The sequence below is a fragment of the Rhinichthys klamathensis genome, unplaced genomic scaffold (genome assembly GCF_029890125.1).
Source record: "Rhinichthys klamathensis goyatoka isolate OS25496 unplaced genomic scaffold, OSU_Roscu_1.1 h1tg000011l_1, whole genome shotgun sequence".
Taxonomy (NCBI): domain Eukaryota; kingdom Metazoa; phylum Chordata; class Actinopteri; order Cypriniformes; family Leuciscidae; genus Rhinichthys; species Rhinichthys klamathensis.
The window spans coordinates 11,705,052-11,722,723 of NW_026606564.1; the positions used below are offsets into that span (position 1 = coordinate 11,705,052).

General features: G+C 39.8%; 1 protein-coding gene across 1 annotated transcript; it reads right to left on the bottom strand.

Annotated features, from left to right (window-relative positions):
- Nucleotides 1-12,623: 12,623 nt before the first annotated feature.
- LOC130099706 (gastrula zinc finger protein XlCGF57.1-like) lies at nt 12,624-17,185 on the bottom strand. The gene is made up of 2 exons (XM_056265507.1): nt 16,821-17,185; nt 12,624-14,191 (listed from the first exon to the last, which is right to left on the bottom strand). Exons 1-2 carry the CDS (start codon nt 16,903-16,905, stop codon nt 12,735-12,737), a joined length of 1,542 nt encoding a protein of 513 aa, XP_056121482.1. The 5' UTR covers nt 16,906-17,185; the 3' UTR covers nt 12,624-12,734.
- Between the last annotated feature and the right edge of the window lie 487 nt (nt 17,186-17,672).

Here is a 17,672-nt window from a genome sequence, read left to right on the forward strand (position 1 = left end):
GCACCACACTCTTGCCAATGAATATCTGAAGACTCCCAGTACAGAAGAGGAATGGCTGGAAATTGCAGAAGACTTCCATATAAAGTGGCAGTTTCCCCACTGCATTGGCGCAATTGATGGGAAACATATAAACATTCAGCCACCAGCACATAGTGGAAGCACCTTCCACAATTACAAAGGACGATTCTCTGTGCTGATGATGGCAGTTGTTGATGCCAAGTACCAGTTTCGGTATGTCAGTGTAGGAGCACAGGGCAGAGCATCAGATGCTGGAGTTTTCTCTGAGTCAGACTTCAAGCAAGCTCTTGACAGGGGCCTCCTTAATATCCCTGAAGCCAAACATCTGCCAGGCTCTAACATAGAAGTCCCCTTTATGTTGCTTGGAGATGATGCATATCCTTTGCGCACTGACCTCATGAAGCCATACCCCTTTCGCCAGTTGGATCATCAGCAGAGAGTGTTTAACTACAGACCTTCTCGAGGACGCAGAGTGGTGGAAAATGGGTTCGGTATACTTGCCAACAGGTGGAGAGTGTTCCGCAGCACAATTATGATCAACCCAGAAAAGGTGCAGAAGATTGTCTTGTCTTGTGTGTGTCTCCACAACTATTTGTGTGAAATTCGGTCTGAGTCCTACACACCCCCAGCCCTAGCAGATACAGAAGATGCAGACCACAGACTCGTAGAGGGTACCTGGAGAAAGGATGGTCTAGGAGCCATGCTCCCACTTCAACCAGGAAGACCTTGTAACAGCTCCATGGCTGCCAAACAAATTAGAGACAAATTGAAGAGCTACTTTGTTACACCTGCAGGCCAGGTTCCCTGGCAGGAAAACTACATTTAGATAGGTGACTATCACTTAGCAATGATACAAAATGGAGGAACCTAATTGTTCTGTTTTCTTTACAGTTTATTGTGCTTTGTTTAACTGTACTATAATTCAAGTGTTACACTTTTTTTGCCTACATCGTAAAAAACAACAACAACAACATTTCTAGGAGCTGGGTTGTTGATTTCTCTGGCTGTTTTATGAATCATTCTGAGCTCGGAAAAGATGGTATTTTCTTTTCACACAAAATGTAACAAAAATATTTTTTTATTTTGCTGAATGACATTACTGTAGTTACTGTAGTTTCTTGTGTTACCTAGACAATAAACTGACACTGAACTGCCTCAACTTTGCAAACATTTATTTATATAAATAATACTAATAAAAAAAATCTTCCAGTGCTTTGTATAAAATGTAAACATTTTAAGATGACCTTGAAATTGTTTTTTTTTTTATTTCACACACACACACACACACACATATATATATATATATATATATATATATATATATATATATATATATATATATATAAGTTCTAAACAATTTTAAATCTTTAAATAAAAACAAGGTAAACATTTTTTTAATGAAATAACAACCAGAATAGAGTAATTACAGTTAAATTCCTTATCTTTTTTTTTTCTCTCCCCAATATACATATGTTTTGTCTATCAAATTGTATACAGTAATGTGTTGTTGCTCAAGTCACTAACATCTGATCTTTGCAGGAGATGGCAGCAACAAGGCCAAAGAGAGCTAAAAGAAATCCCAAACAAGATGCTTCTTATTATTGCTCCTTAGGTGAAGATAAGGAAGGATTTGATGTAAAATATATTGATTCATTTAAAGGTGAGTTGCCCGAGTATATTGTGCATAGGTTTCTTTTTTTTCTTTTCTTTTTTTTAACTGCACTTAGATCATGTTCAATGGTCATTATCATCTTATTGATCCCAATGCAGCTGCTCAAAATAGAAGCTGTTATGTTGGATAATTATTTTTTTTAGGGAGGATAATTAATTGTTTATCTAGCTAGATACTTTAAGAAGAAGCCATTCCACCACTCAGTTGACTTTTTTTTTTTTTTAAATAACCACAAAAAACATCAAATTAAATTAATTAACTGATCAAAAAAAGTTAATTTCATTTGCTACTATTTGACAGCTCTGCATTGTTTAAAGTTTATTACTTTCCTTTGCTTATCATGTGTGTCTTTAGGTCGGGGTGTGTTCAGCTGCCGGCCCTTTGCAAAAACAGATTTCCTCATTGAGTACAGAGGGGAAGTCATTAATAAAAAGGAACAAGAAAACAGAGTGAAAGTTTTACAAAAACAGTAGAAATACAAGGTTTACACTGGTATACAACATGACTGAACAGTCACAGGTTCATCAAAAAACAAACTCTAGTGTTTTGGAGCCTTTTTCTCTACCACAACAGTGGTTAGTTTAAACCTAACTGTGGACAATCAAGCCATCACAAAACAGACTGGCTGATAATCTAAGTATATATGTGCTATGCACAGTCTACTGTACCCATTGATCACCATTGTTTTCTTGCCAAAAGTTACTCTTGATCATTATTTTGAGGAAGCTGGTACTGATTCTGAAGCACTTGTGTAGATGTGTAAGTATGAGATGGTGGAGACATGTGGTGATGTGCTTGTCTAGGTGTGTATGCGAGTAGAGGGGATGGCTGTGAGGGTGGCATCTGTACTGTGGGGGGTGGAGAATATACAAGTGGCATCTGGTATTGGGCAGATGGCAATACATCAGGGTGATCACACTCCTGAGCCTCATATAAAGTTTTCTCTTAACTCTAGTCTTTATCAGAGTATTTTTAATCAACCTCATCTCCTCTGTCACTTGTGCCCCAAAGGTGCTGTCATTATCAGCAGCTGGCCTGCTTCTACCCATCTGAAAAGCAGTAGACATCTCCTGCAAAACTTTCAGTTTCTCCAATTCAATGGAATCAGTTGATTGGCTTTTCTTTCGCTTTTTTAAGTTTGGTGGTGTAGGAGAAGAACGTTCATTTTCACTCTGCAAAGTGGATGGCTGACACACAGTTGTTGACAGCTCCACAGTCATGTCCTCAGACATCTGAGATGCGTCATCATCTGGATCACTTGTGGGGTCATTCACTGCAGCTAGGGCATCTTCAATTGACTGATGAAGCTGTGAAAAGTGCATAAGGAGATGTATTCAATTGCTTATATAGGCCTATGTGATAAATGGATTTAAAAATAAAGCTATTTAACTATAACTATTGCAGGAAACAACAAGGCTACAGTAATAGCACTTACACTGCTTTCAGATGCGCGTTGGATTACATGTTTCCTCAAAAACATCAGTGACTGTAGCAGCCACTTTTGCCTGCTTGTGAGTGGCTTATCCCCACTCCCACTGGGTTTGGCTTTAAGAAGCTTTGAGTACTGGGTTCTTAAAGTTTTTGCCCTCATCTTTACTTCTTCCACTGCAATTTTTTACCAGAAAATTTAGTGAACTTCTCAGATAAAGGTTGTGGTAATGCACACACCGCTGGCCCTGTCTCTCTAAAATGTACTATGGTTTTACTACAATTGAAAAATAAAACATGGATATTGTACTTAAACCATGATAACCACAAATCAATAATAGTTTTGCTAAAAATGAAAAATTCTAAATATAGTATTTAATTGGTTATACAAATGTTCAATACATCTATAATAAAACCATGGTTAATTTTACACCCCTCTCTCTCTCTCTCTCTCTCTCTCTCTCTCTCTCTCTCTCTCTCTCTCTCTCTCTCTCTCTCTCTCTCTCTCTCTCTCTCTCTCTCACTCACACACACACACACACACACACACACATCATGTGTACTGGTAGGCTACTGGTAGGTTTTTATACTGAGCTAATTACATTTTCTGTCCCCAACCTATCCAACACAGAATACTTTCATCATTTTTACATTTGAATAAATATGGGTCCTCATAATGTAGGTCACTCTCACATTCACACTCGTTTGGTCAGCTACCTGGTAATGACATTGCACAAGCTATTTCTGACCAACTCTTCTCTTTGTCCAGTCTATTGTGGTAGGTTTTACACGACACGTTGAACAAACATTCGTGCTGTTGCTACAACTCTACAAGCTGATCTTCCATATCTGCTGTCCACATTAATTTCACTCTGTGCTGCGCCATGACTGCGTTTGTTATGCTTCCGTCTTCCATCATCTCGCTTTCTGATTGGATATTGTTTCGTTTCACGTGATAATCTCCAGAACGTGCGCGCGTTTGTCCTCGGGGTTCCCCCCACACATCAGGATTTCTGATCGTAAATATTCAACATGTTGAATATTTACGATTCGCAATCGGAGCGGCTCGGATGTTCTTCCGAGCAGGTTCGGACACTCTTAACACACCTCACATCAAGGGAGAATCTGATAAGATAATCTGTAGAACCATCAAGATAATCGGGACATACCTAGGATTGTCAGAAGGGGGAAAATCGGCCCAAAATCAGCCCGATTATCTTTAGGTGTGTACCCAGCATAACCTCTGAGCAGTAGCCTTCCTTTCTTGCTCTGACTGGTTGCTAACATAGTTAGCATGCTTGGTGGAAAAGTGGCGACTGATATTGTATTCTTTGAAAACGGCAATGGTTTCTTGGCAAATAAGACATACGGCCTTTGATCGGACTTCGGTGAAAAAAATATTTAGCTTTCCACTCCTTATTAAAAACTCGGCACTCACAGTCCACTTTTCTTTTCTTTGGTCCACTCATTGTTAATTTCACACGTACATTTAAAATATTCTGGCTGACTCCCCAGCGTGAGTTTTTCAATGCGACCGTTATTTCGAATGTGTCACTTTATGGTTTCCATGGTGACGTGTCATTGCTTGTCACGTGACACACCACAGCCACAACAGCGCTGAATGAATGATAATCTGCTTTATTCGAATTATTCACAAATTTGTTAGCTATGGCAACGCAATTTTTTTATATATATACAGTATATATATATATATATATATATATATATATATATAACGATCAGTATTGCAGAAAAAAAGGCAATTTTTTAATTACTCGACGGGCCGGAATAAACAGCCTAACGGGCCGTAGTTTGCCCACCCTTGACAATGGCGCTTGACTGAGACCCGTCTCTCCCGGCCCTGCCAACTTCCTGAAGAATAGCTTCCACATCTTCTGGTAACCCATAGAGGACCACATGAGTTATGTTGGGAAAGTTTAACCCCATCCCAAGTGCAGTTGTTGCCACAACCACTCTGCAGGCACCATCTCCACCCAATGATGACAGTACTCTGCTTTTGTTCTGAGGAAGAGTCTGACTATGAAACATGCCAAAGAGCAGATTATCTGCCCTATGTTCTTGGTCCACCCAACGTTTTCCTAGTTCTGCTTAAAGATGGCAGAACACTCTCCCAACTGCCTTTAGTGTTCTGCAGTAAATGATTGCAGGGGACATATTAGGGCCCTTCTCTCTCACTTCCCTGACGATCCAATCCAGGCAGTCCATTGTATAAGCAGACACTCTAGTCAGTCCAAGCCTAATGTTGGTCCTGTTGGGGCTGACGGTGACTTGAGTAGCATTCTCCAAATGCAGATGGTTCTTAACGACGGCTTTGGAATGCAGATCTGCTGTGACAGTCAAGGCCAGAACAGGCGTGCCTGAAAGACAAAGGCAAATGCATAAACATCTCAGTAGGTGTGATGAGGGGGTGATCAATGGGGGATGAAAGCAAGATGGGGGGTGTCTTGGGGGACGTGGGAGCAAACACCTCAATAGGTGTTATAGGGGGAGATCAATAGAGGGTGATAGCAAGGTGAATGGTGTCTTGAGGGGGTGGCAAGGCATCCTAATAATGAATATTAGTATTGTAACAGTAATATTACACCAGTCACAAAGGTTGCCAGGTTCAGGGACATGGGTTACATAGTTTCCTTACTCACCCTGTTTGACAATGGATCTTAGTTCACCCAGCTTGGAAAAACACTCCCTGAAGGCCGTCTCCCACTTTATCAGTCTTTCCCCTAGTGAACAATTAAGAGTAGATTTGAATGTTATAACACAACCAATGTGACAAGATTAACAACTAAATTATTACGACAGCACAATTAAACTCAGAAAACAATTAGGTCCGATCAAACTATTCCATACATTATATTCAATTATCATTATCACTGCTGAATTTCAGCATACTGTGATTTCACTTTGGGAACTAGCCAGAGTAAAGTGTGTAGCACCTAGCCTTTACGGTATAGCAGGTTGCAGCTAGCAGCTAGACAAATCGTCCTGTTCAAATTAGGCTACTGTATTACTATTGAATAGCTTACTTTTTCGTTAGAGGAAGTTTACCAAATGACTCTTACCATTTGAAAATGAGATGAACCTCATCCACCACAATCCCTATGAGGTTGTCCCGGTAGACCTTGTTCGCTAACATGTCTCGCCACTTATTTTTTAACAGCCAGGACTGCAGAATGCTATCTGGCATTGCCCGCTTCGGATCTGTTCCTCTTCGGGGTCGCCAAGTTTCAGGGCCGAAAGAGCGAATTTCTTTTCATAAGAAGCCTGAATGTTGTGTACACATTGATTTTTTTTCCCCATTATCATTGCATTACGCCCACCTCTAAGCCCCCAAGTCCCTCAATGCTTTCAGCACTGATGGCAGCGGCAACAATGTCCTCTGCTCGCTGGCTGTTGGTGGTCCTCCTCCCGTGGCCTCTCGTGGCCACCTAATACAATGCTAAATCATAAATCAGATTTACCGATGTCCAGCAATCGATTTAAATAGTTTAATGAGATCTAATGTGTTGGTGCCGAGAATTTTCACGTGAAGAAATATATAGATCCGACAGTAACACGCATGTACTTTAATGGTCCAGTGGCAGAACTTTTGCCAAGCGTGTCAGAGGTTCTGGGTTCTAATCCGCACTCATATCGTTTTTTTCCCGTTTCTTTTTTCTCATTAACCCTCTGGGGTCTAAGGTGTTTTTGGGGTCCTTGAGACTACCAGCTAGCAAGCTGCCGTGCTGCTATTTTACAACTATTTTCCCGCTAATATACAACTACTTTTCGCTAACAAGATAATGTGTTTATTCATAGGATTTCTGCCGTAAAAAGTGGAAAAGCCTCAGGGACACGTACCCGAAGGAGAAGAGGAAGGAGGCGGAGAAGAGGAGTGGGTCAGCAGCAGGGTCTGGGAAGAGGTGGAAATTCTCTCAGATCTTGGCATTCCTCGAGGGAGATGAGCAGTAACATGGAGGGGGTTGAGGCCCGGATCGAAGAGGACGACCACCTCGAGGACCAGGGACACCTAGAAGAACCATAAGGGGAGACAGTGACAGGTGTGTTTCCGATAAAGCCACATTACAAGGCATATTTGCTGTCATGTTTACAGATGAAGAAATGTAATCTCTCTATGAGTATTTTTACAAAAGTGTCGTATTAACATTTAATATTGTCTTGACAGAGCCATTTGATCAGAGAGAGGGTGGTCGAAGAACCCTCTCCTGTCTCCCCAGTGCCTGGTCCCTCAGCCCCTGCTGCTGAACCTACAGGTGTGTGAAGGCAATAGTACAAACAATATTTCAACACGTTACGTGCACAAAACATTAGTCCCCTTACTAATAATCATTGTTTTTGTAAATGCAGAGACAAATCCATTGCAATCTATGCAACCAATCATCTGCATACATACTTTTTAGCTACTGTTCATTTGCATGTTTATCTATGTATATGTCTGAAGTATAACTTTAATTACTTAATATATGTTAAAGCAAGTTCAAAACAATATCACACTTGCATTTAAGCACTGTCTTTTTCACTCACACAGGCACAGATATTATTCTCACAATATCTAGACAATTTTATTGTTTAAATTAAATTTTTAAACCTTCACTGTGAACATGAAAATCAGGTATCATCTTTCTGCCTTCTCATTGCACCGTGTGTTGTATTTTTTTATTTCACTGGCCAACAGAGGAGGAGAGCCCGTCGGCGGCCCCGTGAGCGGTCACAGGATGGTCCATCGGAGGGCAGCAACTTCTTGCGGTTCTGGCACAACCTCCAGCCCCACCGCCACTGTCCGCAGATGAGCACTTCCTCCTCGGCCTTCTGCCTTTTCTACAGAGCATGCCACCTCATGTGAAAGAAAATATTAAATTTCAAATGTACAAATTGGCAATGGAAAACAGCACCATTGTGCTAAATTTGGAGCAATTTGGCACACTATTTTTCTGTTCATATTATTTATTTTATATAATTGGCCTTAATAAATTATTTTGCAATCTGACTAAATGCGTGGTGTGGTTCTATGCACAACAAAGCAAATCTTTTGTCACATAACTTGATTTTTAATATTCGAGACGTATTAATTTTGAATTGAATGTTATTTATTCCATATCTAAATATAGAGATTATATGAAACATCATTGTAATGTAAAGACAACCAATATATTTTAGTGTATAACAGTGTCTCAACGTGTCAAACTGTGTCTAACTGTTTGTAACTGTGTCAAGTGTCTAACTGTGTATCACGAGAAAGAGCACCAACAGTGGTAACTTATCTGTACCACAGTTTAAAAAACATTGATAGCATAGCATATGTTAGCATATATTGAATATACTGTATTTAAAATATCATCACCGATGCAGGACAGCAGGTCATCAAACTGGGCGTGGGACAGGCGGAAGTACCGTCATCCAGGCGCAGCTCCTGGAGCAAATGGTGAAACTCGCCGAACTGGGTTCGCCTCTGAAGGGTCTGGTGGACCCAAATACGACGACGATGATCGATAAAAAGATGGCCGCCAAAAGATTTCGCTTCCGACGTGCGTGACGCACGTAAATTTCGCTTCAAACTTTTGTTTTTTACGCGCGTCAATTTCGCTCTTGCCGCGCGAATGGATCCAAAGTGTATAACTAGACGCGGTAAGCGCGAATTTGATGCGCGTCTGGTGTGAACGCACAGTGAGGATGTCAAAATTAACACTCACTACTCCCCCAGTATCACCAGTCCCAGACCCCTGTTCCAGCCACACTGCCAGCAATAACCCTTGGATTTCAGTATCCACTCCAGTACCTAGCCCGCAGTGTCCATCAGACTGTCACAGTCATCGTCTGCACCACTCTGTCTTCGTCTTCACTACACTTCCCAGAATCCCTCGTGTCTTCACCTGAACTCACTCCCTAATTACACACCTGTTCATCGTCATCATCATCCGTGTCACCTGTCCTCACCTTGTTAATGTTACATTGTATCGTGTGTGTTTAACCTTCTGTCCATCTCTGCCTCTCCTTCTACCTGCACCACACCCATGACACAGACAGGGCAAATTTCCCAGTGGATATCGCTGATGATAAAATGAATCGATGAATTCTAAGAAATGGCCCGTGCCAGCCAGAGGGTCCATTTCCCCGTGATGTAAAGGGTAGATGTTTCTCCGCAGAATTTTACTACATCTAAAAAGGGTAGTACAATTCAACCCGCAGATGGCTGTGTTACTTACCCAAAATGGATTGAGTTTACTGCGAGACTTGCAGGATTTTTGGAGAGATAAGGTCTGCGTGTCATAATCTTTCTTGGACTGTTGGTATAAATCACTGGCAGGGGCTTTCTCGGAAATTAAAAGATCACGAGCTTACCCGTTCACACTAGTCTGCATGTGTGATATACGATACATGGAAACGGAACCTTACTGTTGATGCCCAAATGTCATCCACATATGCGCAGGAGGTCAGTTATTGGACTGAGGTTCTCACTCATTGGACTGAGGTTCTCACTCATGTGACACTCACACTTGCATCTTACAACGCAGCGTTTCCTGGTCATCGGAAGAAAATTGGTGAATCAAACAATGGATTTTTTTTGTCGCTCATCGAACTTCTTGCGATATATGACCCGATATTGCAAAGGCTGCTTGAAAGAAAAAGCAGGATAAACTATTTGAGTCCTTGCATTCAAAACGAAATCCTAACTATGCTCGCTCAAAAAGTAAAAGGCCAACTTGTAAAAGTAAAAGATGCTGACTTTTACTCTGTTATAATGGACACAACACAAGACCTATCCAAAGTAGATCAGCTGAGCCCAGTATTCAGTACGTTACCATACTTAAGGATCACAATGAAACAACAACTGAGGTCAAAATTAACGAGAACTTTTTGGGTTTCCTTTCCTTTTTAGAGTCTGAAAGCATATCTATGCACAGGTGCCGAGGTCAGGGATATGACGGTGCAAGCGCAATGAGTGGAGCATACTCTGGTGTTCAGAAACGCATTCTAGTAAGGGAGCCTAATGCAATTTACATCCACTGCGCTTCCCACAACTTGAAATCTTGTTCTCAACGACGCCTTCCAGGATGTGAGAGGTGCGTGAATATTATGACATCGAACAAAAACTTTACGTCTTCTTTATTGGGAGCATAAAAAGGTGGGAACTGTTGGAGGGACATCTCTCCAAATCATCTGGCCAGCGCACTTTGAAGCGACTATTTCCTACACGTTGGGCATCAAGAAATGATGCAATTGAATTTTTGCGATTTCACTATGTGGAAGTTTTACAGGCGCTCAGTAAAATCGCTCTTCTCTATAAGAAACCAGACAAGCGCAGAAGCTATGGTATTGAATTTGTTCAAGGTTATTATAGTTTTGCATTTTTAAATTAGTTTTTATTTTAATATCGTTTTCAATTTTGCTATGGATTTCAGTTAGTTTTAGTTTAGTTTTTATTTTGTGGACACAGTTAACAGAACACTTCCAGTGTAGACCAAAGTAAGACATTTAATTTCAGCAAAGTTTAATGTTTGCACCGATTACAGTTAACTCTTGTGCAGACATCTTAATAATAAAATTAAAATAATGGTTTGAGATTGAACAAAGAACCAAAAAAGTAAAACTTAAAAGTAAAAACGTTAAATCAGTTTATGTAAATGGGAGAGACAGACTCAGTAGTATGCTATGTTGTAGGTGCAGAACACATTTTAATACATGACATCACTGCTGATGGGAGAGGCCCCATCTCATTCTTTGCGGAGGTCCTCACAGATATGCGGTACACCACTGCCTACAGGATGTCCGGGAGACACATGTTGAGTTCTTTAACGGTCCACCTGGAAACAAAGATGCTGTGATGCCAAACCCACTCATGGAAGAAAAATGCTGTCGAGTTTACTACTGTGACAATGAGCACTTATCAGGATCAACTAAACGCTGGATTTTCAAAAGTATGAAGTATGTAAAGTTTGCGGCATAGACTTTTTAAAATATATCCAGAGTTTTGTTGCATGTCTAAGTTCGGTTGCACTGGAACTTTTCGCGTGAATGTGAAACGAACTCGGGTGCACACTTTTTCAGGAAATGAAGTAACCCGCACATGCGTTTCAGCCGATGACAGTGATGATGATTTACCTTGGATATGAGTGAGAGTGATCTTGCAGTGTAATCGTGCAGAGTTAGTGCAATCAGAATCACTCTGATTCGGCCGTGTGAAAGTGGTGTCCACAGAATAGGGTAGGATTCAAAGATAATTTTGGGGTAGACCTGACTAGCTAAAGTGAGACGTCTACAACCCTCCTGAGAAGGCGTTGGTCTTCTCTCTAGAAATCTGGCTGATAGTCTTCGTAGTGTAAGTGCAAAGTAGTGTTAGCACATACCAGGGCCCAGGTAAGGACGCAGACAGACTACGTAACAGGTAGCAGATGTTCAGTTAAGCCAGTTCATAGAAATTACAACATAACGACTATCACCTAGCAGTACTTTAACATAGAGGCCAAGTCTGTTCCACAAACTACCAAAAGCAAAATGCTTCTTAAATCACCAAAAAAAAATGTTGTAAACTCTGTAAATTAACACAAAATCAAAGATAAACAGTTACTAAAGTTTAAACATTAGATCACTTAGCAAAATCACCAATTGGAAATGAAATGATTACTGTGCAATCTGCATTCTTTCAATCACTTTCTGTCCTTATATGATATATATTTTTTCCTGTGGTTTATTCAGCTATTTGAAATTTAACTCCATTCTTATTTTTGTTTGTACTTAAGTTATTTAAAAAAGTTATTATTATTTAATTTGTATTTCCTCACGTCTACGTAAAAGGACTGTGTGCACTATTACCATTATGAGATTTGCTACATAATTTGCCTTCCTCAATTTCACACTAATGCTAGTCCACAATCCAACAAAAACCATCCCATCAAACATTTTGGTATTGCACAGCCAGACAAGTTTATTAGACTAATATTTTAAAGCTGCAGTCGGCAAGTCTGGCAGATTGAGTGGACTTAGGCAAAATTTTGAATGTTTACAACTCTCATGGCCCTCCCCCACTATCAACAAATACCCTCCCACCGAGTTCATGCTCGTCAGTGCGTGTGCACCAGATTTTCAGTGAACGCACCCGTCTCATCAGCATCCATCAACACCATGGAGTATTTGGAGGTATGCTGTCTTGACTAATCTACCGATAGATTGCAATTGCTAACGTACTCTAAATGAGCTTACTTGATTTTCCGCCATCACTCTTCCGAACTTCAGGCGTGTGCATGTGATTGTAACGTGCGCGAGGGGTGGCGTGTGCTCGACCTGTGATTGTCAGATCTCACACCCCCCTGCGCTGATTGGACCCGATGATCCGGGAGCTGTGGATTTTTGCAAAACAAATAACACGCTCCAGGTGGAGTTAGAAGCTCGGTTTTTTTTCTAAAACCACTTTATTTATGTTGTTCTGTCGGATTATAATGTCGATTTCACTGAATATGATCAAAAATATGTTGCCGACGGCAGCTTTAACCTCTTAGAAGCTTCCAATATAGAACTTGAATCAAATTAGCCTCTTTTGGGAGAAACACCTTTTAATCTTAATTAACACAATTGACCTGAAAATGAGCTTTGTTCTTTATGACTACGTCTGACAATGCTTCTTTTTATGAGCCAAAAGATAAATGGATGTGCTGAAATGCATCCCACATGAAGAGCAGTTGTATAGTTTCTCTCCAGCACGCACCCCTTCTTGTGCTTGTGTTGAAGTCTCTGAAGCAGTGAAAAGCTTTTCACTAAGTGAAACCTTGTCCGGTTTTTCTCCAGTAAGGATTTGTTGGTGCCGTTTCAAGTAGCTTGCTCTGGTACAGGCATTCATACCGCTATGCATTTTCTGGTGCGATTTTAAATTGCCGAGCAATTTAAAACCCTTTCCGCACAATGAACACAAATGGGGTCTCTCATCCGCATGAGTTTTCAGGTGTATCTCTAAGTGAGATGGCAAAAGGAATTTTTTACTACAATGATCGCAATTAAAAAGCCTTTCTCCAGAGTGAATGCGCAGGTGATTTATGAAGTTGATCCTCTCCGAAAAACTCTTTCCACACTCAGAGCATTGCAGTTTCTCACCGGAATGAATCTGCAAATGACTGTTCAGGTTTCTTTGATAAGTGAAGCTCTTTCCACACTGGGGACATGTGTAAGGTCTCTCTCCAGTGTGAAGTCTAATGTGACCCTTAAGATTTCCTTTGTGTGTGAAACCCTTTCCACACTGAGGGCAAATGAAAGGCCGCTCTCCAGTGTGAAGCCTTACGTGAACCTTAAGGTTTACTTTGTGTGCGTAAGTCTTTCCACAGTATTGGCACATGTAAGGCTTCTCTCCAGTGTGGATTTTCATGTGACTCTTAAGGTTTTTATTTAATCGAAACCTCCTTCCACACTGAGGGCATTTGAAAGGCTTTTCTCCGGTGTGAGTTATCAGGTGCCTGTTAAGGTGATCCATGTCTGTGAAACTCATTCCACACCGATGACATATGAAACAGTTCTCCCTTGTGTGAATCTTCATGTGGCCATTAAGGGATACTTTTTGTGAGAATCTCTTTCCACACTGATTACATGTGAAAGGCTTCTCTCCGGTGTGAGTTCTCATGTGGTGCCTAACGTTCCCTTTGTGTGTGAAGCTCTTCCCACACAGTTTGCAGTAGAAAGGGCTCTCGCCAGTGTGAATTCTCATGTGGCTTTTAAGGTTTCCTTTTTGAGTGAAACTTTTTCCACACTGTTGGCAGGTGAAGGGACTCTCGCCAGTGTGGACTCTCAGGTGGCTTTTAAGGTTTCCTTTTTGGTTGAAACTCTTCCCACACTCTTGGCAGGTGAAGGGACTCTCTCCAGTATGAATTCTTAAGTGACTATGAAGGTGTCCTTTACGCGTGAAACTCTTTCCACATTGACGGCAAGTGAATGATCCTGTGTTTCGAGTTCTTTTTTGAGAGGAATTATTTTCAGTCTCTGCACAACTAAAAGATTTTTCTCCACTTGTGAAATCATGGTCTTTCTCCTCCACTTCATTAAGTTCTTGACCTTCCTCTTTCAGCAGCATCGGGTCTAAAATTAACATAATAAATGGTCAAATCAATTCAAGACTAAGTTGAAACAAGAAATAGAGGTGATCACCAGATTAATGGCAAAAAGTAGCAGACATCAAATAACTAAAGACTAGGGGCCCGATTTACTAACAGCTTGCATTAGCACAAACCCTATTTTGGAGTTAAAATCTACTGTCAGGATTTACTAAAGACACGCAGTGATTAATTAGTGATGAAAAGTCAGTTATTTTTGCGACTTATTGCATATGCATTTGTAGGAGATTCCCTTTCAGATGCAAAAATTATGGGAGAAGAGCAAGTAAATCCTGTAAATGTGTTTCATTAAGGTTTATGTTAGTCAATTTACTGGTATTTGCGCCATTGTTTAACGCACAGAAAAGCATGTTGTATCCACTGATCTATATAAATGGCTGGATTGCTTATTGCGTCCTAAACCGTCATCAGGCGGTGAAGCCAACGGAAGTGTTCGAGCGACCATATTACTATTCCCTATCAACAGAGGACATCGTTGATTTACAGCCAAAACATTGACCCATAATCACCCGATTTGCAGCGTCTCCGTTTCACAGGATACGTGTTACTATATATGTATGTAAACTAATTGTTACTTCAGATGTTATCTGTTTTGTTTATGGTCTTTTCGGAAAGGATAAGTCATATATTGAAATTGTGGATGTGGTTGTGTCTACTGCACAATTCTGAACAGGGTAACGGGACAAACACAAAAATAGATTTAATGTACGTAATTGTACATTATTAAAAACAGTAAATATTAAACATGAACAGATTTACCTGTGCTCTTCCTGTCTACAGGTAGGACTATACAGAAATTGAATAAAGTTATCAAACAGTCTGCGCTGCATAAATTATATGGACTAAAATCCTATTTAAAGCAACACAAGTTCTTTGGTCAAGAGCAGTGAGTGTTTTTCTCTGTTCCCTTTGTTTGATTAACTTTACTGACAGAAAGCATTATTGGATGCTGGCCCTTTAAGAGTTGCTGACAGAGACGCGGATCTCACACGCGCCTTATCTCTCACAACTCTTTAGGACCATCATAAGACTGCTCTTATGTTATGAAGACTTTGACATTTGTAATACTTATGGCTAAAGTGTCTTGTCGGTCCGCCGAGCTGATGATCACTACTGTAATGATTATGAACGAAACGTTTTAATAAGAAGGGGAAATTCCCAACTTTAAACAAATAACCATTTACATGCTTAGGACGTTTGCATTGTAAGAATGTACAGGGAGACTTCACATATTAAAACGGTGTCTTATTAGGTAATGTTTTCTTAGTAAAATCATATGATTTTCTATTCAATAGAACGCCAGTGCTTACTAGGGAATACCAATTTTGCGGCGCGGTGGCTTCGCTGTTTATGGCGTCATGAGCAATCCAGTTCTCTAGATCAGTGGTTTTATCCCATTTTGTGCTTGACCTGCTGCATTAGTTCCTGTAGGAGGAGGAACCGAAGACGTTATACAAACATATGCTGTGTCGTAATTTGCATACTATCCGTCCTAAATAGTTTTCGAAAATAGAATTAGTGTGTTTCAAATCGTAGTATGTTATTATATAGTACTCCAAAGTACTTTTTCCGGTTATTGCAGTTCCTTCTAACGGGCTAATATTACCCACAACTCATTGCTCTATTAAGATAAAGGGGTTTGAGTGATTACTGAATAATAATCAGTAGCCTATCTAACCTGACAAAAATATATTTATTAAATGTTATCCACATATTTAACTAAAAAAGCATTGTGAACTTTTATAACGATTTGTTTGCTCATTAACTTTTAAATACATCATTATGCAAACATGAGGAGAGTTCTCCGAGTGAAAGACCCATGACTGACAGATTGACATACATTTCTCTCTGAAATGGTAGGAAATTAAATGTAATGGGCTATATGCACGCATAACTTCCGCGTTTGACGCAAGGATGCTCTTGCGTTTCCGATTGGGGAGATTTAAAGCGGAGGAAAACCGAGGAAAACGGGATTATGGCAGAGTCTTCAAAATTTACTGTCCTCTCGTCTTTGAAACGAAACTTTAATACGTTTAGATGTAATTTTATATATAGTTATGTTTATTTAATATAATGAACAAAGAAGCATAAACAAAATGAGGGGTGTCTGTTTTGTCTGTTTTTGTGACTAACGTTTCTTTAGTATAGCAATAGAGTATAAAAACCAATATAAATTCTCGGTATAGCATTGGACTCTATGATCGGCGGAAGTAATCCAGCATCCTTAGACCTTCACCGGAAATACCGACGTGCATAGAGCCCATTGAATGTGGAGGAAAGACTGTATGAATTATGTATGAATCTTTGAGTCTGCAAATAAAAGTAAACAAACTGAAAAAAATAAACCAAAGTTTTTTTTTAAAGGTAATATGCAATGTAATCTTGTTAAAACGAATTTCATAAAATTGGTATCGAAAAAACTATCGTTCAGGAACCGGTATCAAAGTAAAGTTATCCATATCTAAAAAAAATTAACGATACCAGCCCTACAGTTTATATGACTGTGTGACTGTAAACATCTTATAGATGTAAAGATCTTAAAATAGTATTAATTTATCTAAAGGAAAAGCTTCGAAATGAAAGTGGAAACCAACCTATTTGGTCCTCAGTATCTTCATCTTTCACTCTGCATGGTTCTGGAATTCTTATGTCTTCACTCTCCTCTTTAATAAACTCCATGTTTATATGTCAAGTAGATCTTCGTTGTTTCACCTTAAGTGTTTTCTACTTGTTTTCACGCTTTGTCATGTTAAAGATGATGAGAATAATTAACTGGGAAAAACACCCACGTCTTTCTGTAACTCGTGTGGATGCGTTTTAAACATCACTTATACACTCAATGTTGCACCATTGCTTTATATTTACTGTTGCAATACTTCGTAGAAAACCCCCCCAACTCTGAATCGTTTTAAACACCTTAAATTCGGGTTCAAAGCCACCAACCTCTCCTCTGCCAAATCTCAGCAAACACACCAAGCCTGATGCAGAATTATGACGCCACAACACATATCAAAATAAAAGTCTCGTTCACACGTTGTTTCTACATTTTATTATAACCTTTATTTTACCAGGAAAAGAAGCACACTGAGATTAAGAATATCTTTTACAATAGTGTCCTGGCCAAGACTGACAGACACAGCTAGTTTGAGTTTAACAGATAACATCCATCCACGCATAACATCCACACAAGCAAACATTGTACATTAATAATGAAATATACCACAATAATTTATGTGGTCCAATGAGGTGGAAATACACTCCACCCAAACGAGGCTCCACGCAGAATACTACATTTAAGTATAATTAAAATATGTTTTTGGCGTTAATAATTTGTCAAATGACATCATCATCATCATATTATTATTATTATGCAAATTGTGTTTCTATGCTTGATGCCGTGAATGGACCACTCCAGTGAATACATTGGTTATTATGTTAAATAAGCA

Coding starts and splice junctions, on each gene's coding strand:
- LOC130099706 (XM_056265507.1), bottom strand. CDS start 16,905: ATGGAGTTTATTAAAGAGGAGAGTGAAGACATAAGAATTCCAGAACCA. Junction 14,192..16,820: donor AGATACTGAGGACCAAATAG/GTTGGTTTCCAC, acceptor TGTTAATTTTAG/ACCCGATGCTGCTGAAAGAG.